Raw genomic sequence first — 24185 nt, forward strand, 5'->3', positions numbered from 1 at the left:
TACACGCGATGATTTTTTTTTAAATTTAAGTAAAAATATTCCAATTAATAAATGTAAGAAAAAGTTATAAAAATAGTGGTAATGTGCTTTAGAGGCCCAAAGAGCATCCCGCAATGGAGAGGCTCATTTAAGTGAGCACCTGAGGTGAGCGAACACTTCGTCTCCGGGGATCCTATACGGCTGTTTCTATGGGCCGGCCCATTTCGGGGTTTAACCCCAACCGGTTTTGGGAAGGTTCTACAACCTTCCCTGAAAAAAAGTTCACAAACTTGAAAAAAGTTCACCAATTTTGCAGAAAATCCTTCGAAAAAAAGTTCATTGGTTTTTTAAAAAATGTTCATCAAATTTGAAAAAAAATCATCAAATTTGAAAAAATAGTTCATCAATTTGAAAAAAAAGTTCATCAAATTCAAAAAATATCATGAATTGAGAATAGTTCATCGATTTTTCAAAAAAATAGTGAAATTGAAATAATTTCGCGCATTTATCATTTATCAAAAAGTGTAAGAATAAATTAAGAAAAGAGAAAAAAATGTAAAATTAAAACACGAAAAAAAAATCTTTCAAAAAAACAGTAACTAAACCAACTCAAAAGAAGGTAATCAGTAGGTCGCTGGTTCGAATCCCACCTAGCTCACTGCTTTTTGCGATTTAACAAATGAGAAAAAAATAAAATGGGCCGGCCCAGCTCGCAGAAGGTGGTGTGCGCTGCCGGTTCCAGTTAACCAAATTGACGTTAACCGGCGCCTACAGCGCCTAATAGAATTCATGAATTTTAAAAAAAGTTCATCGGATTTAGAAAAATGTTCATATATTTTGAAAACAACACTTCATTGAATTTGGAAACAGTTCATCAAATTAAAGAAAGTTCATCGAAGTTGGAAAAAAGTTTATCAACTTATTAAAAAAGTTAACCAAAATGTTAAAAAAAGTTATAGATTTCGAAAAAAAATTAATCAAACTTGAAAACTTTCATCAATTTTTTTAAAAAATATATTATTGATTCAAAAAAAGTTCACGAATATCAGAAAAGAAAAAAGAAACAGGAAACAAAAAAAGAAAAGAAAAAACATGGAAAACGTTGGGGTGGCGTTTCCTATACATGGAAATATGAAAAAAGAAGTAGGTATTCAAAAGTGTCAAGGTGGCGTAGTGATTTGTGTAGTCGACCGGGAAGGAAAAGATCATGGTTTCGATCTGTTGTACTGCCTAGCGAAAGAAGTGATCATGCACCCGCTCGCTTGGGCCGGCAGAACCCGTTTTTGAGTTTTAAACAGGAAAAAAATCATAGGATGTGCCGGCCAAGATCTGAGGCATAGTGTGCGCCGCTTTGCAGTCCCTACTGGGGAGGCTCCTCCCCATCTCTCGGGGAGCTCCTAATCGGCGCCTTCAGCGCCGTTTTTGAGTTTTGAACAGAAAAAAATGGATAGAATGGGCCAGCCCAGATCTGAGGCGTAGTGTGCACCGGTTTGCAGTCCCTGTCGGGGAGGCTCCTCCCCATCCCTTGTTGCACCGCCTAGCGAAAGAAGCGATCACGCGCTCGCTCGCTTGGGCTGACCAAACAGCGGGAGATCGCTCGCTCGCTCGCTCGCCCTCGCACCCGCTCACTTGGGCCGGCCAAACAGTGGGAGATCGCTCGCTCGCCTTCGCACCCGTTTTTGAGTTTTAAACCGAAAAAAATTGTAGAATGTGCTGGCCAAGATCTCAGGCGTAGTGTGCGCCGGTTTGAAGTCCCTGTCGGGGAGGCTCCTCCCCATCTCTCGGGAAGCTCCTAACCGTCGCCTTCAGCGCAACGCCGATTAGGAGAAGCAGCACCTGTAGGAGTGACTTATGGGTTGCTTCTACTTTGGCCCAACTTAGGAGTGGTTCTGAAGCGTTTTAGCGAATCGTTTTTTCCTTTGTCACAGCAAGGTCTCGATTCTTTACAGTTTTCACGAATTGTTTTTCGCTGGATTCTAACGTAGATGGTAGAGAAAATACAACCAGAATCAAAAGTAAAGAAGCTAGTGAACTAAATTGTTAATTTGAAACGAATATCATCTACAAAATATATCCTCCGAAACAATACTTCATAAGGACATAAGCTACAACTAACAATTTGATCATCACTTGAAGGGGGGAAAATTGGTCAACAATATATGAAAATGAAAACACAATTGAATAAAAAATGATCAATTTGAGAAAACTTCATGAATTTGAAAAAAAGTTCGCAAATTTAGGAAAAAGTACTTGAAATTTTGAAAAAAAAATCACAAATTTGAAAAAAGTTCATTGATTTTGAAAAAAATATAATCAATTTGAGAAATAGTTCACTGATTTAGAAAAAGTTCATCGATTTTGAAAAACATTCATCGATTTAGAAAAAGCTTCATCCATTTGAAAAAATTCATCGAAATTGAAAAAAAGTTCATCAAATTGAAAAGGAGATCATTGATTTTGAACAAAATTCATCAAAATTGAAAAAAATCATCGAAATTGAAAAACTTCATAGAATTTCAAAAAAAAGTTCATCGATTTGAAGAAAACATTGACGTATTTGCAAACAATTCATCTGCCCGGAAGAAGAAAACATTCACGTACTTACAAACAATTCATTGCTTGGGAGCTCCTAATCCGCACTTAAGGTGCCCGATCACGAAGTTGGCGCTCGCGCTGCTTCACTTGAGGTGGCCTAATAAAACACGCAACAAAACCTAAGTGTGAAACACCGCTCAAAAAATTGAGCTCTTCAGGGTTTGAATTCGCACCCTTACGAGTTCGATTAACCACCTGCCGATATAAGAACCACTGTAGTCGCGATATAAGAAACAATGTAATCTACAGTAAAACTTGGATTTTAGAATTATTTGGAAAAATTGTGATTTTGTAAAGGTTTCGTCGATTTTGAAAATGTTCATCATTTTTGAAGAAAATTTCACAAGCCTGAAAAAAGTTTATCGGTTCTGAAAAAAGTCCAAAAAAATGAAAAAGGTTCATCAAATTTTGAAGAATTTTTTTGAATTTTTAAAAGTTCATCGATTTTGAAAAGAAAGTTCATCAAATTTGAAAAAGATGTTCATCAATTTAAAATATGTCCATCGAATTTGAAAACAAATTCATCAAATTTGAAGAAAAGTTCGTCAAATTTGACAAAAGGTCATCAAATGCTTTAAAAAGGTTCATTGGATTTCAAAAAAAGTTCATCAATTTATGAAAAAAAAATCACCAAATTATTTAAAAATTTAATTTATTTAAAAAAGATGTTCACCAGATTTCAAAAAAGTTCAACCAAATTGAAGAAAAAAGTTCATCAAATTAGAAAAAACTTCATAGGATTTGATTATTTTTTAAATGTAAAGAAAGAAAAAGGTGTGCACCAACGCCAAGGTAGCGTATTGGTTAGTGAGATTGCGAGTTAGTCATAGAAATGTAAAGAAAGAAGAAGGTACACGAGATCGCAAGATTGCGAGTTCGGAACCTGTCTCCCATGTCTATTTTTTTGTTTTAAACAGAAAAGAGGAAAACATCTTTCCTGTTTGTTGGATCTCATGACAGGTGGAAGGTTGACCGGTCAGACTTTGAATTTAAAAATCCCTAACTAATGAGGAAACTCAAAAGTTTTTTTCATGAATTCAAGAAAATTTCATAAAATCTTAAATAAAAATCATAAATTCGAAAAAGTTCTCCACTCAAGATTCATAGAAAGTTCATGAATAAATGTCAAAAAAGTTAAGAATTTTAAAAAGTTTCACAAACTCAAGAAATGTCATGACTTTGAAAATTCACGAATTCATGACTTTAAAAATGCATTTTCTAAATAAGAAAAAATCACGAATTTGACAAATATTCACCAATTTTTTAAAAAGTTCAGAAATTTGATTTTTTTTATGGATTACAGAATATTCATGGGCTTGAAAAAAACTTCATAGATTCAGAAAAAAGTTTATGGATATGAAAGCAGTTCAAGGGATTTGAAAAAAAAGGTTCATGAATTTGAAAAAGTTCACAACGTTTTTAAATTTCATCAAATTTGGTAAAAGTTCGCATATTTGAAAAAGTTCATGAGTTTGAAAAAAGTAAAAAAGAAAAGAAATAAACTGAACAAAATAGTTCAAAAAATACAGAAAATACAAAACTAATGGATAATAGCTTCCCAAAACCAGGGCAGGAACCTTCTGGGACCTTCCTAAAACCGAGAAAAGGAACGCTCCCGCCTTATGCCTTACACGGGCTGGGCCACAAAAAATCTATCAAGGGTAGGAGGTGTGCGCGTTGTACCAACTAGCCTTTAAATGACATTTAAAGCGATAAATAGGAGTTGGTAGGGGGAGGGGATACCCTCTTTTAGAAGGGGGAACGAGGTACCTAATCCGTGACCGTGTACTCCCTAGTGTCCCATTCTCTTCCCTGGGCTGACCCAATTCAGGGCTCACGGTGGATATCCATTAGTTGTTCTGTTTCTTCTTTTTATTTTCTTCCGGTTCTTTAGTTCCTTCTATCCTTTTTATTACTATTATTATTATTATTATTATTTTCATATAATTTTTCGAAACACTTTTTTGGATTCACAAACATTCTATTTTTTGAAATTTGGAATTTTTTTTGAATTCAAACTTTTTTTCAAAAGGATTTTTTTCATATATATGATCATTTTTTTAAATTTGACATATTTTTTATTTTTTTAAATTTTTATGCGATCAAATTTTTCCAAATTTTAAATATTTGAAATCTAGGAGTATTATATTAAGTTCTTAATATTTTAAAATTTATTAGATTTTTGGGAATCCGAGAAAACTTCAAATTATATGAGAATTCATAGAAATATATAACATTTTTTAATTCTCGAATATCTGCTGAAATTCTAACTATTTTGAAATTAAATAGGAAAAAATAAATTTTGAACTTTTTAAAAATCTAGGAGGTTTTTTCAAATCTATGATCACATTTTGAAATTCTGGACAGTCTGCAAATTTGAAAGTCAGGATTTTTTTTTGCAAAGTTGTGATTTTTTTTAAAATTCGAAATATATCTCAAATTCATGATTTTTGTCAAAATTTGATGTTTTTAATCTAGAACATTTGTATTTTGAATTTAGGATTTGTGATTTTTTAAAAAGAAAAATATAAACAAATAGAAACGAAAAGGAAAAACAAAAATATGTACAAGGGCACCCTTACTACATCGGCTAGGAGGTCTCCTTGCGTTGGTCCTATGCCAACGCAATTTGGGGCTCAGGCGGTGGGGCTGCTGCATCTGAGCTACGTCTTGCAAACAGAGACGTAGCTCAGTGTCGCCTCTGGCGCTGGGGTCACACTCACTTTAGTGGGCCGACACATTAAAATAGTTTTTAGAAGATTCTATAGACCTGTTCAGCATGTTTTAGAATCTTACATACGCCTTCATCGGTGTAATTTATCAGTTTTTTTATTTTTCTTCAAATCAATGTTTTAAATAGCCGGCTATAGCTCCGCTATAGCCCGCTATATAGCCTTTTCACTAGGGTGCCGCTAAATGGTCCCATGTACAAATAGCCCGCTATAGCCTGCTATAGCCCGCTATAGCTGATTTTGAGGTCCGCCGCTATTTGGCAATAGCCCGCTATTTAAAACATTGCTTCAAATGCATGCCTACATTTCCAATACAAATTATATATCTTTCGTATACACGTGAAATATTTTTTGGTTACACTTTAAACATTTTTTAAGACTTCACCAACTTGTTTTAAGTATTTGAACATTATTTCAAAACATTTTAACTAACTTTTTGAAAAACATGTTTAGCTGCATATTTTTTTGAAATTACAAGAACATTTTTTAAAATTGAATTTAGAAAATAAAACAATTACAATATTTTGAAGTGTTTTGCTCCCTCCGGTCTATATTAATTGTACTAAAACGGCAGTAATTAATATGGATCGGAGAGAGTAACATATTTTTTATATGTCACAAACAGTTTTGTGAATGGTATGAAATAATATTTTTATTACAACATTGGTTTATGTTTTCGAAAAAAAATGTGCATGAACATATTTTTGAAACACATGAATATGTTTTTTCAGTGGTAAGCAACGTTTATTTTAATTACAAGAACAGTTTGTTACATTGTATAAACATTTATTTTTAACCCATGAACATACTTTGCAAAGGATTGTGAATTCTAGAAATCGTTTTTTCCTTATGTGGCTTTTTCCATTTTATTAAAATAGAAAGTGACAATGTATCTATTTTTAAAATGTGTGAGCAGTTTTTTTTAAATGCCATGAACAATTTTACGAATAGTATGAAACAATTTTTTTCTAAATTAGGTGAATGCTCTTTTATATTGCACTAACATTTTTTAAAAGTTGCGGGAGCTGATACTTCCTAGACATTTTTCTAAATGCACGATGAACATTTTATAAATATAAGTAAAATATTTTTCCATTTGAAAAATATAAATATAAATAATATAATAAAAACACAAGCAACTATCGAGACAAAGCGCTGCCCGACCTGTTGGAGCAGGAGAGGTATGAGGAAGAGGTGCATATCGACACGTGACAGAGCCGCTGGTTTTTTCCTTTGCTGGTTCAAGGGAAACGAAGGCAAGATGAGCAGACGTCGGATGTGTGCCAGGATCTCATGAATCTCATTTTCTTTTTCGACTGACATACAGATACGTTCAGAAAACGAAAAATAAAGGAAAGAAGGTGATCTGTTGAAATTTAAAACAAGTAATGTACATAGGAAAATAATTGCAGAGCCCGCCCATGGAAAAGGTTGCAGCGCTGATAAATCCACTCAGGCAGCGAAATCAGCCCAGCACTACACCTCGCTACAAAGGCCGCATTACGACCCAATAGTCTTGTTCGAGGGCCGAAGCCTACCCCTAGTATGCGGTATGATCTACGGCCCATGATGGTAATGTACTCTATTTAATATATTTTTTGGATGGCGTTTTGGTCCTCAGGTGCATCTGCACCAACATGGAAAAAATCTGAAAGAAAATAACGTACTTTTTTTTAAAAAATGGCATGAAAGATGCTCAAGTGTGCTAGGTGCGCGTAAAATTCATGAACAAATGGCATGTGAGGAGGTCTAGGCGAAAAAATCGTATCTCAAAGAAGCTTCAAAGAAGACATATTGGAAACGTGATTATATTTGCTTTGTATATAACTCGACGAATATCACTTCACTATGAAAATTACCATGCGCGTAGCACACACGAGCATCGATGCCAAAAATAATAATCAGATTTTATTATTTTGTTTAAATTATTTTTGAATTTAGTATTCATGAGGGATAGATGGGCCCAGGCTCATATATGGATTATCGTTCTTTTATTCTACTATATAACTTATCATCTACTCATAGTGTGACTTTTTTTACCAGTTCGAAATTTTTCTCTTCCCCTTGTACAAATGTGGCCACAGTTTTCTCTCTCTTATGTCCAACGCCATAGTCAACTTCGTTTCCGGCTGCTATCTAGGTGCAAGGTGACAGAACGAACTTCAATCGGAATTAATTCTCTTTTCTTGTGCTGCAATGTGGCTTTATTAATTTAAAGCCGGACGCTTCGTGCGTCTTCGTTCAAAAAAAATTCTCTTTTCTTGTGATTTAGTAGCAACACGCAGGGAGGGGGGTATTTGGCAACATCACACCAATTGAATAAGTCCCTCCGCCTTTTTCCCGTCCGAGTGGTGTTTGCGCCAACATCGGCGGTAGGCTGTATTCTCGTGCATGTGGGCACCTAGATTTATTGGTTGACATATCCTGAGTATGGTTTCTTCTTACATTTCATCCTAACATTCTACTTGCGATGATTGAGGTTTGTGCTTATCTCATAGAGCTAGTGGGTCTCCCAACTCTCTCGGATGTATTATCAACGACCAGAGGTCTGTCACCATAGTACCTTGCAGCCCCGTAACACACATGCATTTGGTTCAAATCCCGCATATCTTGCCTATGCGTGCACTCATACGGCGCCACAAGACCTTAATATATATCTACTGATGACCACTAATCTAAGAACCATCATCATACGAAATAACCGAAACCTTTCAAAACTAACTACTGATGGAATGAAAGAGACTTATTTTAAATCTAGAGTTGTAAGTACACCAATAGATAGTGATAAGATATTGGAAGAAGGCGATGGCGATGGAGTTGTCGACTTCTGGAGGAGGCGTATCAATGCTAGTCATGAAGGTCATGGAGGTGGGGGCCTTCCCTTCTTTATTATTTATTCCCAAATGGAGATGTGTCTTCCTATTTTATTAGACATGTTGGATGTGCTCCCATAAGTGGGGGATGAAATGGAGTCTCCTCTTGCGTGCTAGGGCCAGTTACCTCAAATAGATGCATCTATAATTTAATTATGACAAGTCATATGCTTCATTGACCGGCTTACCCAAGTTCATCAGAAATATAGGAGGTGGATTAGATACTTCCCAAAAACTTCCTTATCTTCTACCAATTACATGGGTACAACCATGGAAACTTATAGCGGTTTTCATGACTCGGATGAGCTAGTATGGATGTTAGTACAACTGCCAAAGGCACTACCCAATGCTTAGTGTTTTGGCCTCCATTTCTTCACCTAACTCCATCTGATGTGATCTCGAGGTCGTCGGATTCATATAGAAGAACCCCCCCCCCCCCCCCCCCGCGGGATTGGATCTTCAATTTGGGGATAGTGTGACATTCATTCATCAAACAGTACAATGCTCTTGCGTCTCGTGCTTGTAACTTCTCCGGATTAATCTCAACTGGCTCTATTCATCATGCTAAGTCCATCAGAGTTAAAAACACATACACATAAAATACAAAAGAAACTAATAAATCTATCAGAAATAAGGATTATGCAATGCTCAGACTAAAAGCATGTAAAGCAAGAATTGTGCAAAATAGACATATGAAGGGCTCAATAAGCATGATATGAGGAGTTTTAGTGCGAGGATGGGCAACAAATGGGTAGTAAAATATGGTGTGTTTTAACACATAAAGCGGTGGCGGAACCGGCAGACCGTATATTTTCTTCCATGGGCTTTTCGCAGGCCATTGGTGCTACATTGGTCCATAGAGGCATGTTGGAGGTGTTAATCCCCTAGGTCATAAGCACCTCAAAGTTTCAGTGATGTAATGGGAGCGTCTATATACAACAAGGAGGTAAATCCTTTGCATATATGGATTTATCCTATGATATGGCGATCCTATGATGTCAGGAGGTATTGTTGCAAAAATAAGTAGGGAGGGAGGGCGAGTGACTTATTACTACAAACATACTCTGGAACTTTTTCCTTTCATATACCTAATCATAAACTAGAAAACCCTATAAAGATATTTATAAGAATATACGCTTTAGACATCTCTACAGTGATATTTAAGAATACACACAAAAACAGATATACACTATGTTAATGTGGGTATGACAAAATTAATACACGAAAATATGCATCTGCATTTTTTATCACATTTATGGCATTGGATTTAAATAACTTTCTGAGCTAAAATGTATCTGAAAAACAACATTACTATATTTATAAGACGTAATCAAAAATATGGAAGCTATGATTTTTTTGCGGGTTATGTAAGCTATGATTGTGACATCATAAACATGCGTTGCTACTAAGCATGAAAGTTTAGTATAAAATATAATTTTATTCCTTTGTCAAAATTGTGATTTTTGGAAAATATTATTTTTTTGAGAAGACATGGAAAGGGTATTGGAATGATACTTTGCCAATGCCGAGGCATGGTGTATGAAATTTCACGACGGATTAATGTTTTTAGATAGATTGTTTGACAAACATACCAGTGAGTCCTGTCATTCAAGATGCAGGTGGGACTGTAGGTGGGCGTCCCACTACAAACCCACTTAGTCCCACTGCTGCTTCGTGGGAAGTAAGGAACAACCCACTAAAGTTTGATGTGATAAGAGGGATCCCATTTAAGAATAACATACAAGTATACAACACAAGAATTAACACAAAACCTCAAGGATACGTGCTACATGCTACACACAGTCACATCATGCTACTGTTTTTTTTCACTACAGGATACATGTAACCACATCATAGGACCATTTGCTTAAAAAATGAACATTACAAATGCCATAAAATTTTGATGAATTTTTCTCTGAACATGTGTGACATACTGACATGAACCATTTCTTTCTTCCTGTTATGAATCCTCTAGCTGCGTAGACTTTAGCGCTATTCCAATGGACAATAGAAAATGACAAGACCCACAGCATAAAAAGCAAATCAAACTTCTAAAAAAACAAGAAAATCATCAAGCAGAACTAATAGAAGATCATAATTTCAAAATACAAAACTAGACGAATCATTTTTGTAGATTTTAAAGCATTGTGAGTTCGTGAAAGAGCTTCTGGTTCAGGGTCAAACAATCATCTATTTTCAATGTTGTTGCACAAGATAAACTCCAACTACATATTAGAAAAAAAACAGGAATGAAGAAGTCTTATTTGTAATTTGAAATGTGGATTCGAATACAAATCCAGACAAAGGTTGTAAACTTGAAGAAGTCAATACTAAGAAAAATGTTGCTCGGGTTATGATTAAGAGAGCTATTTTCTTATCAACAAAAACTAATAGTATACTATATCAGGAAAAAGAAGATGGACAAGAGCTATTTCTTCAAATACCTCCGATGGGTCCTCTCTTTTCGAAAATAGAAATATATGTCATCATATAATAATGTACCAAAAGTGCAACGTACAACTAGCAGAATTACCTAGGTGGTTCCAGCATCGTCTTGATCACCACCATGGTCTCCAATTGTGGGCCCCGCCTTTTGGCGATCTGCTATATTGAAGGAATTCAAAATGAAACATTCAACATGGAAGGTATTAAATGAAGTATGCAAAAATAATAATTAAAAACATATTACCAGCTGCTCAAAGCCAATCCTCGAGGCACATCAGAGTCTCGACAGTACTCGGGCTCAAACTACTTCTCTAATCAGTGATGATCATTCCAGCATTGTTGAATGGAGCCTCCACAGCCACTGTAGACGTGGACACTACCAATACGTCCCGTGCTATAGCCACAAGCACTGGATACTTTGGGGAGTGAATTGTCCACCACTTCCAGATATTCAACTTCTGCCAGCGAAGAAACAAGTCTTCTTCAAGATATCATTCTAGCTCATTCGAGTTGTCAGATCTTTTCAATCTCAAATGCTTATCTCAATCATCAAGAGTGCACTCCCTATCCTCCTCTACAAGCTTATCAACTTCATCAGAAGTGTTTTCAAATTGAGATGCATATTCAACAAATTGGATCTTCATTCTTCACCTCGGTAAGATATTTCTCGGCGCCACCAACGTACTCATACTTGTACCTCGGATCAAATATCACCGACACACAACTTGTTAAGAATGACTCCTCAAAATATGTAATCGACTTCTTCTCCATCTCTTTCACAGTGGCAATAATGGTAACATTTTCACTTAAGACTTCTTTCTCCATTACCTGCTTCACATTCCAGGTCTCATAGAAGTAAAGGTGAGAGGTGGGATATGTTCTACCAGAGATTTTCTTTGTGGTTGTGTAGAAAGCACCCAAAAGATGGCAAATGGAGCGAATTCATAGTCTTTGTCAGCTTTTTTCAAGGCTTCAAACGCTGCTCTGAACGGCAATGATGTTTCAAGCATGAGGTAAGTTGAATTCCATCTTGTAGGCACATCTAGGAAAGGATGATTTTTACAAGAAAGTCCCACCTGCGCAATCATCTCATCGAATTCTCCATTATACCTTGCGAACTCTTGACATACTTCACTGATTCTCTAATTCTATCAACAATTGACGCCATTGCCTGCAGCCCATCTTGCACCACAAAATTTAGTACATGGGCAGCACATCTAACATGCAATAATTTTCCACTGTCATGGACAAGATACCTATCTATCTACCAAATGCTTTCTCAAGTGGCCAACCATAGAGCTAGTAACTGGTGCATTGTCTAGGGTAAAGCTAAAGATTTTGTCTTCAATGTTCCAATCTCTCAAGCTCTTTTGTACCATATCAAACATGTTATGGGCCTTGTGTGGGGTTTCCAAGAGGCAAAATCTGATTATTTTGTTTTGTAGAGTCCATGAGCCATCAATAAAGTGGGTGGCTATGCATAAATAACCCAGTTTCTGATTGGACGTCCACATGTCACCCATTAATGATACTCTAGAATTTAGATTGCTAAAGAATGCTTGAATTTATTTTTTGTGTATATCATATGAAGCAGTGCAATCCTCTTTAATTGTTACCCTAGATACCACATTGAACCATGGATTCAACGTCTTAACAAATGACCTAAAGCCAAGATACTCAACAAAAAGAAAGGTAATTCATGTACCATAATCAACTTTACCAGTGCTCTACGTGCACGCCCTGGGTCAAACTTCCACTCCGGATCAATTGCACTACTAGTTCATATCTTGGCAACCATACCATTCATTTTTAGCTTTCTCCTCACATACCTCCAGATGTTTACCAATACGACTTGTCACGAACTTCTTTGAGGCAGGAAAGAGTTGGTTGCAATGAGTACAACGACCTTGTGCGAGAATTCCATCAACATATATTGCTTGTACCTCATTCCAAATTTTGGATTTTAATTTTCTTGGTTTACGTGAACCAAGTTTTGCTACATTGGGTGACAGAGCTAGCAGTGAAGGCTGTGACGGGGAGCTCTCTAGTGATTTAGCCTTTTTCCATCTTGCTAAGAATGACACTACCACATTGTTAAGGGAGGGAGATCTTATTGCCTTTTTGGATAGTGATTGCTGCTTATTCTTGTCAACGGGCAAAGATCCAGGTGGTCGCTGCTTATGCTTATCAACGGGCAAAGATCCAGGTGATGGCTGCTCATCCTCGTCAACGGGCAAAGATCCAAGTGATGGTGTAGTTGCAACATCTCTTTGGGAAACAAGAAAAGCATAAGCTTGAAAAAGAGCCAATCTGATAGTGTTTCCAATCAAATTATCCCTCTGGGAAACAAGAAAAAAGGTAGACAAAATAGCTTGAGAAGGGCAATTTGATTCAGAGATAATCATTCACAATCAAAATTCACCTTATTCAGCCTTTTCTTCTTCAATAGTGGTGCTTGCTTATCCATGTCAATGGCCAAAGGTCCATCAATGTTGCCGGTGGATTAGTGCACATTTCTTCACTTGCCTCTGCGAAAAAACGGTTGTTGTCCAATAAGTATTGCTAAAAAATAAAATAGACATACATAATTTATGTCTATTTCTTGGATGGACAGGTTCATGATAGAGTAGTGTGATAATTTTACCTTCCTCTTTTTCTTGGACGTCAACGGCTTCATGTCGACTTTGTTCGTTTCTTGGTGTCCCCCGTGAAGCTCGCCGCTACTCTATATACTTTGCTTCCTTTTTTTGCACTTTGGTGGTTCCATATGGAGCTCACTAGCAGCCTTGTGCTCCTCAAGATCCGGGCCAGTAGCCTTCTCAATTTTTATGACCCTTGTGCTACTCAAGATCTAAAAAAATTCACAATCAAGTTAAATACTACTAATGATCAGGCAATACATACTACGTCATTAAATGTTAGGAAATAGGATGAGCTAAGTTCAGACATTATTGTAAGGTACAATAAAATAAGATGAGCTAATTTTAGCAATGTAATATTGAAGGCATTCAATGAAGCATTGAACATGGAAGGTATTAAATGAAGTATGGAAAAAAAAAATAATCAACAACATATTACCAGCTGCTCGAAGCCAATCCTCGAGGCACATAAGCGTCTCGGAATTACTCGGGCTCAAACTACTTCTCTGTGAAGCCAACATACTTTATGTATATTTCTTGGACATCGACGGGTTCGTGATAGAGTAGTTTGATAATTTTACCTTCCTCTTTTTCTTTGACGTCAACGACTTCATGACAAGTTTGTTTGTTTCTTGGTGTTCCCCGTGAAGCTCGCCGATACTCTATCTACTTCGCTTCCTTTTCTTGCACTTTGGTGATTCCATATGGAGCTCACCAGCACCCTTGTGCTTCTCAAGATCCGGGACAGTAGCTCTCTCAATTTTTTTGACCCTTGTGCTACTCAAGATCTGAAATTTTTCACAAGCAAGCTAAATGCTACTAATGATCAGCCAATACAGACTACATCATTAAATGTTAGGAAATATGATGAGCTAAGTTCAGACATTATTAAAAGGTACAACAAAATAAGAAAGAAAGAACCCGTCGTACTACTGATTGCTCCTCACTTATAGCATGGGACATTACATTCAATTGTGAAACAAACAATTAAGATCCTAGCAAGAATAGCAAGAGCCAAACAATTCGTGCAGAAAAAAGAAGAGTATCAAGTAAGGAGTACATAGTAAAAGAAACATGGTCAGTTTTACTAAACAATCTGCTCCTCAAGTTATGTTATGAAAAAACATATTCAGTTTTGAGACACCAACAAGAAAGATCCTTCATAGCAACAAACCAGCTAAACTAACATTCCAGTACTACCCACTGATACGTCTCCAATTTATCTATAATTTTGTTGTTGTTTCATGCTATTATATTATCAATCTTATATGTTTTATATGCAATTTTATATCATTTTTGGGAACTAACCTATTAACTCAGTGCCATGTGTCAGTTCCTGTTTTTGCCTATCTTATTGTTCGCAGAAAAACAACATCAAACGAAGTCCAAACATGTTGAGACTTTATGATGATTTTTTCTGGACCAAAAGGGACCCTAGAAGCTTCGGGAGGAGGCCAGAAGACATACCGGAGAGCCACAAGCTCACACGGCGCGCCACCTGAGCTTGTGGGTCCAACGTAGCTCCATTTGACCTAGTTCCACTTCTATAAATTCCCATAAATCTAAATTAGTGATTTCGTGATGTCCAACGTTTGGCTGGGGTGTAGTGTGGCTTCTATGGCCTGCGAGCCTTGTTCAAAAGAGTGGCACATTTCGTGTTCTAGAGTCTAGACAAGATGGGATTAACAGCCCAATGGTCCATGGGCGGGGTTCACAGTGGCAACGGATTTAGGGTCCCTGCCAGGGAGGCTCCTCCCAATCTCTCTCGTTGCACCGCCTAGCGAAAGAAGCGCTCACGCGCATGCTCGCATTGGCCGGCCCAACAGCGCGAGATCGCTTGCCCCCCACTCGCTTTCCTTTTTGTTTGATCTGTTGATAGGTGGATGGTTGACCGGTCATTCTTTGACTATAAAAGTCCCAAACAAATGAGGAAACACAAAACAATTTTTCATGAATTTAAGAAAATTTCATAAAAACGTAAAAGAAATCATGAATTTGGAAAAGTTCTCGAACTTGGGAAATGTTCGTGGATACAAAAGTTCACGAATAAATGAAGAAATTTAAAATTTTAAAAAAGATTCACAGACTCGAGAAATGTTCACAAATTCAGAAAAAAGTTGATGACAATTTGGAAAACTATAAAAGAAAGTTCTACATTGAAAATTCAAGATCTGAAAAAGTTCATGCATGTTCCAAAAAAGAAAAATTCGGGAAGTTGACAAAAGTTCATCAATATTGAAAAAACTTTTGAAATTAGTTTTTTTATTTTAAAACCTTCATGGTCTTGAAAAAAAGTTCATGGATTCAGAAAAAAAGTTTCTGGATATGAAAACAATTCACGGGATTTGAAAAAAAGTTCACAAATTTGAAAAGGTTCACGAATTTTGAAAAATTCAAAAATTTGTGTAATGTTCATGAATTTGAAAAAAGTTCATGCATTTGGAAAAAATTAAGAAAGAAAGAAAAAACAGAATAAAACTGAACAAAACAGTTCCAAAAATGTTCATCCATTTTTTGAGGGGTAACAATAGAGAGAAGCTTCCCAAAACCAGGAAAAGGAACGCTTCCACTGATGCCTTCCCAAAACAAAAAGTACATTAGACTGAAGCTCTTCATGCCGAGGCGTCGGCCCTTCTGAATGCCATCCAGGTAGCCGAGATACAAGGGATGGGACGTGTTGTTTTTTAAACGGATTGCATGGCTCTCCAACATGCAGTATCCTCTACTAGCCTTGACCGTGGTCCTCTTGGTGTGCTCTTCAGGGAGGCAAAGTACAAGCTTCAGCTAGGATTTATTGATTTTCATGTTTCATATTGTCCTAGAAGTTGTAATAAACAAGCTCATATGCTGGCATCGTATGGGTGCCGGAGCAATGAGGAATGCCAAGCTTTATGGCCACCAAATCTCCCGCTTGATGTAACTGATGCTGTGACGTCGATTTGATCGGTCCATCATAAGTTTTGGGATGCAAGGTGTTCCAACTTCAAAAAATAATAATAATAAAATTGTTGTGTGCATCTCACGGTGTAGAGGACGAGTACTTTTTTATAATAAAATAAAAAGACTCATTTGACGAGGCCCCCACCGCAAGCATCAAAAGAGACTACTTGAGGCGAAGCCGATCGATCGGTATCAAAATCGGCAGTTTTGGATCGACACGTCTGACTGGAACCGGTACTCCGTATATTTTTCTTCCAGGGGCTTTCTCACACCAGTGGTGCTTCATTGGTCAATGGAGCCATCCTGGAGGTGTTAATCCCCTAGGTCGTAAGCAACCAAATTTTTTAGTGATGTAATGGTAGCATCAAGATACAAAAAGGAGGTAAATTCTTTGCATATTTGGATTTATCCTATGATGTGGGGAGGCATTGCTGAAAAAAAATATAGGGAGGGAGGGCGAGTGACTTATTACTACAAACATACTCGCGGAATTTTCACTTTCATATTCCTAATCATAAACTAGAAATCACTATAAAGATATTTCTAAGAATATACGCTATATATATATATCTACCAAGATATTTAAGGATACACATAGAAACAGATATACACTATGTTCATGTGAGTATCACAAAATTAATCCTCGAAAATATGCATTTTTGCAGGAAAAAATTATAACATTTGTGGGATTGGAATTAAATAACTTCCTGAGCTGCGATGTATAAAAAAAATTTAACGTAACTTGTCTTGCAAACACTACTCCAGATTTGTTGTACATGCACATTTTCAATGATAAACATTAGAGTTGTAGCATAAGAACTATGATTAGTAATTACCAATATTACCATTTAAATATTTATTAGATGCTGTAAAAAAATATGATGTGATTTTGACATGATAAACATGATTATAAGCATAAAAGTTTAGTATAAATCATAATTTTATTTCTTTATTAAAATTATGATATTAGATGTTCATGAAAAAAATATTTTTTAAGGAAACATGATAAATATATTTGAATAATACTTGTTCATATTTCGCTACATGGTGTATGAAATTCCTCAATGGATTAATGATTTTAGATAGATTGTTTAACCACCATAATAGTGGGTTTTGTCATATATCCTCCATCATATTGAGTTTAGTAATCGGAACCAGTTGCCCTCCCGATGTCTGATAAAGACTCGATTAGACGAAGAGTCGTTCGTCCGATCTTTCACGGTACTCGATAAAAGAAACTGAATCTGTAGAAGAAATGTCGGATCTCGCGAGAGTCAAAGAAGCCGACGTAATGTCTTTGGTGGCTCCTGACTCGAGGCTTTTTCTGGTTTTTATTCAACTCAACTTCGAAACAAATCCCCTATACAAGACGTACCAAGCTACCTTTTATAACCTCGTCACAGTAGCCGTAAAGGCCTAAATTAATAACCAATTCGATCTCTCCAACTACTCGCACGATGGCCTCCATCTACATCTCGAAGAGAAAAAAAAGCTAACTAACATGACTTGTACATGGCCTTCTATATTCTAATAATCTAGTACTCCTTTTAATTAGGAAGCTAATTAATAAATCTGGCTACAATGATCACATAATATAGACTTGTTTGCTTGCAGGCTTTGAACTATCCCACTAGACATGAACATAGTATACCAATATTAATTTAGTGGAGGGGTTCCGAAATTTGGCTTCATCGTGTCCTTCTTCGGCTCCATCGGTGAAACCTCGAAGCAAAAGGCGCCAAGCTGTAACATGTTCAGACTTGTACATAATTTTTGTCCAATACTTGGAGCCGGCCCGAGCAAACCTTCAGCTGGAAAGATAATTGCAGCATTGATGGGCACATCGGTGTTGAGCTCTGCGTGTTGTGTTGTGGTAGTTATGTTAGGCACACCTACAATGATCAAGGTGGGTTGGACATTGAAACCTTGAAATATTAAAAACATGTGTTTACTCGGCAAATCGTTGTATAAGCTACTTAACGAGAAAGGCATTTTGCAAGAGTTGTTGCGTAAAAAGTGCGGGGCTTATGACCTCCAGGTGCTACCGGGTAGAAACGGATTACGCAGGATTTATTCAATCAATTTGACTGGGGAGCCACTCGTAGATTATGTCGATGAGCTATGTAATCTCGGATTCGACCGATTATAGTTATGTTATCTTCTTTTTAGTGTATTTTGTTTGATATTGAAACTTGCATCAGCTATCCTATCTTACTTGAGAATAAAAATCTGAAGAAAAATGAACAAAGTATCAACTATCCTAAAACTAGTTGACTTTAGTCCTGATCGTGTTGTCTTGCTAGGTGAAACAACATCTCCTGGACATTTGTAGAAATCACTGAATAATGTATTCATGTTCCACACAGGCATGCACAACAACCACTCCTTGAAAACAACAGATTGAGCCGGAGACTATCTGCTGATAGTTTTTTTTGCTTCTTCTTGTTGATCGCCTTCCGTCAGTGTCGACTGAAGATTTTTTTCCCGTGCACCTCACGGTGTAGAGGATGGGTACTTTTTTTTATAATAAAATAAAAAGACTCATTTGACGAGGCCCCCACGGCAGCCATCCAAAAGAGACCACTCGTGGCGAAGCCGATCGATCGATCGGTTATCAAAATCGTCAGTTTCGGATCGACACGTCTGACTGGACCACAGTGAGAGCACCAAGAAATATCTTGCTCTATTCGAAGCAGGGAGGCAACGAGGCGCCGCAACTAGTGACTGTCGGAAAGAGACGTGTGGAGGAGAACGGAGCGAGGCAGCAACATAAGGCTAGAGCGGTCGCCGGCCCACACACACACACATGCGCCCACATGCCGGCTGCTTCTTCGTGCGCGCGTTGACAGCCTGCCAGCCAGCCAGCCGAGAGCAGAGTAAATAATCAGCCGAGAGCAGAGGAGAGACGCAGAGAGAGAGGTGGCGGCCATGGCGGACGCCGAGGCCCCCTTCCTTCTGCCCGCTGAAGGCGACGAGGCGGCGCCGCTGGCCGGCGTCTCCGACTTCCGCGGCCGCCCCGTGCGCCGCGCCGGGTCCGGCGGCTGGCGCTCCGCCCTCTTCGTCTGCGGTGCGTACTCTCGCACCTACGCACGCGCCTTCTCTTCCCCTGCTTGCTCGTCCGTCAAGTAACAGCCTTCTTGATCGATCCGGCATGGGGTTGATTGCAGTGGTGGAGATCGCGGGCAGCTTCGCCTACTTCGGCGTGTCGGCGAACCTCATCACGTACCTGACGGGGCCGCTGGGCCACTCCAACGCCGCCGCGGCCGCAGCCGTCAACGCCTGGTCGGGGACGGCCTGCCTCATGCCGCTGCTGGGCGCCTTCGTCGCCGACTCCTGGCTCGGCCGCTACCGCTCCATCATCCTCGCCTGCACCCTCTACGTCCTGGTACGGTAAAAATCCTCCTTTTGCTTCCCGTTCACTTTTTACCTCTCTGTTCGCTGCACCATCACCAATCACCATCATGGTAGATGCTATCACACGTGAGACACGCGGTTTTTAAAATAACATGAGATAAGATCTGGTCGTCGCCGTGGTATAATGCTAGGCTGGAATGGAAAGATGTGCTCGAGTCGTGTGGGATCAACCAACCGAGTACTGGGTCCATCGCAAAGAATCGTCGGTGATGTCGACTTTGGACAATGCAGTACTGGACCTGATTACTGTAGCAAAAATCGGACTTTTGATTTTGAAAATCTCTACAACTATTTCTATTTGACACAGTACTGACATTTTTAGCACATGTTTGATATACTTGATTTCTTCTTGTTTTCTGTATATACATATAATATATATTATGTAGAAATTACTCTCTCCGGTCTTTGTACTAAGTCAGTGACACTTATTTTGAGACGGAGAGACTGTCAAAATTGTACTTGAACACTGTGCTGGTATCCATCGCGATAAACTTTTCTGAGAGCAACTGGTGTAATTAGTAGTGTATATATATATATATATATATATATATATATATTAAAAAAGGTCGTTGTCTTAACCCCGAGTAATTTGGTCAACAAATTGCACATGTTACCTGGGTCAACTTGTCTACTTGGCGGAAAAATAGTTTTGTTTGATGTAGTAGCTCTTTCGCTTGTGGGTTATCTCTTTCCAATTTGACAATTCCTCCTTCCGCGTTTGCCTTCTCTCTTGTCTCCCCAAAAACCCAATTTAGTGTAATTATGGATTCATTGTGTTCGTCGTTCGAAGTCGTGTCTTTGTTAAGATTATCATTTTTCTTGCAGCTCATAGTTATTTTGACTGCGACTTTGCAAATGTTATCATTATTTTAGCATATCGACTCCCAGGGTACTAGAAATGGGTTGTATATTAGTGCTACGAGGTGAAAGGTGAGGTTTTTTCGCCTTCCTGAAAGCCTCACATCTACTTAAACGGTCCACTCATACGAAACTCCAAAATCAAATATTTTTACTTCCCTGAAACTGGGTCAAGTTTTAGAGACAACTCAATCGCTCGTAATTTGAGTAAATTGCAACATAGAGTATCTACTTCATGTTAAACCTGACTTCAGTTTTTTTTTTTCACCATGTTGCACGAGATCATAAATTTTTACTATCTGAATTCTTGATGTGAATTGAGCTAAATTAGTCTAGGATATTCGTTTAGTTTGTCCCTCAACATTAAGAAGTTCAAAATATGGTTTTAAAAATATTGCCCTAGAAAATTAATAATTTCTTATAGTTTCGGTTTGTCCTCTACATTGAACACTAAACGTTAAGCAGACACTAACCAAGTTTTAAAATATGTGTGTATGCGTGCAGGGATATGGCATGATGACTCTAGTGACCACGCTCCAGACGCAGCGGTCATCGCCGGCCGGCGACATTCATTCCTCTTCCCGCCCTTCGTCGCTGCAGGTGGCCCTCTTCTACGCCTCGCTCTACCTCATTCCTCTCGCACAGGGAGCCGACAAGCCATGCGGCCTAGCCTTCGCCGCTGACCAGTTCGATGCCGACCACCCCAAGGAGCGCGCCTCTCGCAGCTCCCTCTTCAACTGGTGGTACTTCTCGATGGCCATCGGCATCTCCGTCGCCGTCGCTGTCGTCAGCTACATCCAGGAGAATGTCGGCTGGGGGATCGGCTTCGGCATGCTCTGTGCCATTATGTTATGCGCCTTCGCCGTCTTCCTCTCCGGCACCCCCACCTACCGCCTCTATGCGCCCACCCCGGGCGCCGAGAGCCCTTTCGCCCGCCTTGGTCGCAGCCTCGTGGTGCTCGGAAGGAGCTCGAGCTTCTTCCATACAAAAGGATACCAAGATGAAGACGTCGCGGCCAAGTCGGAGGAGGCGCGTGGCGTGCTGCGGCTGCTGCCGATCTGGGCGGCATGCCTGGCGTATGGCGTGGCGTACGCGCAGATCATGACTCTCTTCAACAAGCAAGGACGCACCCTGGACCGACGCATTTTCGGCGGCCTGGAGCTGCCACCGGCGGCACTTCAGACGCTGGGGCCGGCGAGCATCCTGTTGTTCGTCCCCATCTACGACCGCCTGCTGGTGCCGGCGCTGGGGCGCGCGACGGGCAAGCCATCAGGGCTGACTCTGCTCCAGCGCGTGGGCGTGGGCATGGTGGTGTCGATGAGCGCGGTGATCGTGGCAGCACTTGTGGAGGGCCGACGGCTGGAGACTGCGAGGGAGCACGGTCTGGTGGATGACGCCGGCGCGACGGTGCCGATGAGCTGGGCATGGCTGGTGCCGCAGTACGCGATGATGGGCGTGGCGGACGTGCTGACGGTGGTGGGCCTGCAGGAGTTCTTCTACGACCAGATGCCCCGCGAGCTGCGCAGCCTCGGCCTGGCGCTCTACTTCAGCGTCATGGGCATAGGCGGCTTCATCAGCAGCGCCCTCATCTCCTTCATCGACCGTGTCACCAGGAGCGGCGGTGGGGACGGCTGGTTCGCCGACAACCTCAACCGCGCCCACCTCGACTACTTCTACTGGCTGCTCGCCGGGCTCTCGGCCGCTGAGCTCGGGCTCTTCGTGTGGCTCGCCAGCTCCTACACCTACAACAACAACCACAAGAGGCTTCAGCACTGAGTGGTCACCGGATAAATTCCCGGTTGTGTAAAAAAAAACATGGTCCACATTGTTCGGTAGTAGGTAGGAAACAAAGAAATGCTAGTAGTATTAAGCGGATGGCATTTGTAATTGCAAATGTTAAAATGATGGGCGAGCCCATTGGAAATTGATGTATCCCATCTGATCTGAGGTGATGCAGCTTGCAATCATAGAGCGGTTGCGATCCATCTGGCCGACAGGTGCTGTGACGGTACTAGATTTCTTTATTATCAAGGGCTCCTCTGAATTGGTGTGTACTGTAGTGGTACGACAATTCAATCTTGTGTTCTTCATCGAGATTGCTCAACCTGGTAAAATAATGTTTGCTTTCGCGGGTTTGGTAAAATAATGTTGTCACAACTCCTGTGGTGTCCAACGACCTCATGATTGAGTATACTGCACTCTGTTTGGGCTCTGTTTCAATGAAGTAGACCAACAGGGACATCCCAAGGCAAAAAAAATCGAGATTACTGTTTCTCTCTGAAACATAGGTAAAATAACACCAGCTGTTCCGACAATGCATGTAACAGTTCTGCCTCTGCTTCTATATTGCTAATACACACTCCGTTTATTTTTACTCCTCGTATTATATTTTTTTGAAGCCAAACTTTATAAAGTTTGATCAAATTTATATTGAAAAATATCAACATCTCCGCCCGCAAAAAAAAAAAAAAACATCAACATCTGCAACACCAAATAAATATAATATGAAAATATTATCCATGATAGATCTAATGATATTGATGTTGTATTGTGAATGTTAATATTTCAAACTTTGGAGAGTTTGACTTCAGACCAATTTAATACGTGGAGTAAAAGGAAATAGAGAGAGAGTAATAAAAAGCCGAAATGCAGTTGTTTCTTCGAGGAGACGTCGTCCAAAAATTGCACATGAACGCAGTCCCTGCCCCGAGTCTCCGCGTCCATAGCTGCCGTTCCTCGGCCTGCATCTCCGCATTCATGGTTGGCATCTCCGCGTCTGCGGCCGCCAGCAGGTCTCAGCACATTCGCAGCCGGCTTCTCCACATTCATGGCCAGCCTCACTGCACCAACAGAGGAATGGAGGAACGATAATTGCTTTTGGAGGCCGAGCTCCATAGAGGCCTCTAAATGCAAAATTCAAAATTCATGAAATTTCATATTTTTTTACAAATTCTGAAAAAATACAAATATACATGAAGGCATAATTCCCAAGTGTGTAAATATTTTGGACGAAATACATTGAAATGAGGGCTGTGCAAGGGGCTTTTTAACACATGATACTATTCATCCTCCAAGACCATGAATTTGTTTTTTTTGTACAGGTCACATTTCAACGTATTTCATCCTGAAATTTTACACACGTACACCTCACATCGTTGTTTACTTGTACACCTTTTTTCAGATTTTTTTTTGAAACAGAGAATTTTGAATTTTTCAAAAATTCGGCCTCCATGGAGGCCGAGATCCAAAACACCCTACTCAATGGAGGGAGTATTATATTTGACAAATACACGATGGTCGAATGTGCTCTTAATTTTGGCAATTTCATGTCTTCTTATATGTAACCTTGTAAAAAAGTTTACTTCATATAGAATGGACAACACTCATGAGAAGCATTTGAAAAAACGAAGGTTGGTGTCTTAATCTCGAGTAACTTGGTCAACAAAGCGCACAAGTTCCCTGGGTCAACTTGTCCACTTGGCGCCAAAATAGTTTTTTGTATCTATCTCTTTCAAGAATGACATTCCTATTTCTGAATTTTTGTACTACCACTCCCCTAAAAACCTATTTACTTGTAATTTTGGATTCATCATTTTCATCGCTTGGCTTTGTCTTAGCTAATATTATATTTTTCCTTGTAGCCTGTAGTTGTTTTGACTGCAATCTAGCATATCTACTTATCGGGTGCTAAAAAGGGGTTATAGCCGAGT

At 39.2% G+C, this 24185-nt stretch overlaps 1 protein-coding gene across 1 annotated transcript; it reads left to right on the top strand.

Moving 5' to 3' along the window:
• The first annotated feature begins 18857 nt into the window (after window positions 1-18857).
• Window positions 18858-22458, top strand: LOC109769819 (protein NRT1/ PTR FAMILY 5.10). Its single transcript, XM_020328531.4, has 3 exons — window positions 18858-19270; window positions 19371-19588; window positions 20980-22458. Exons 1-3 carry the CDS (start codon window positions 19132-19134, stop codon window positions 22249-22251), a joined length of 1629 nt encoding a protein of 542 aa, XP_020184120.1. The 5' UTR covers window positions 18858-19131; the 3' UTR covers window positions 22252-22458.
• Window positions 22459-24185: the final 1727 nt, after the last annotated feature.

Source organism: Aegilops tauschii, chromosome 2 (genome assembly GCF_002575655.3).
Source record: "Aegilops tauschii subsp. strangulata cultivar AL8/78 chromosome 2, Aet v6.0, whole genome shotgun sequence".
In the NCBI taxonomy this organism is placed as follows: domain Eukaryota; kingdom Viridiplantae; phylum Streptophyta; class Magnoliopsida; order Poales; family Poaceae; genus Aegilops; species Aegilops tauschii.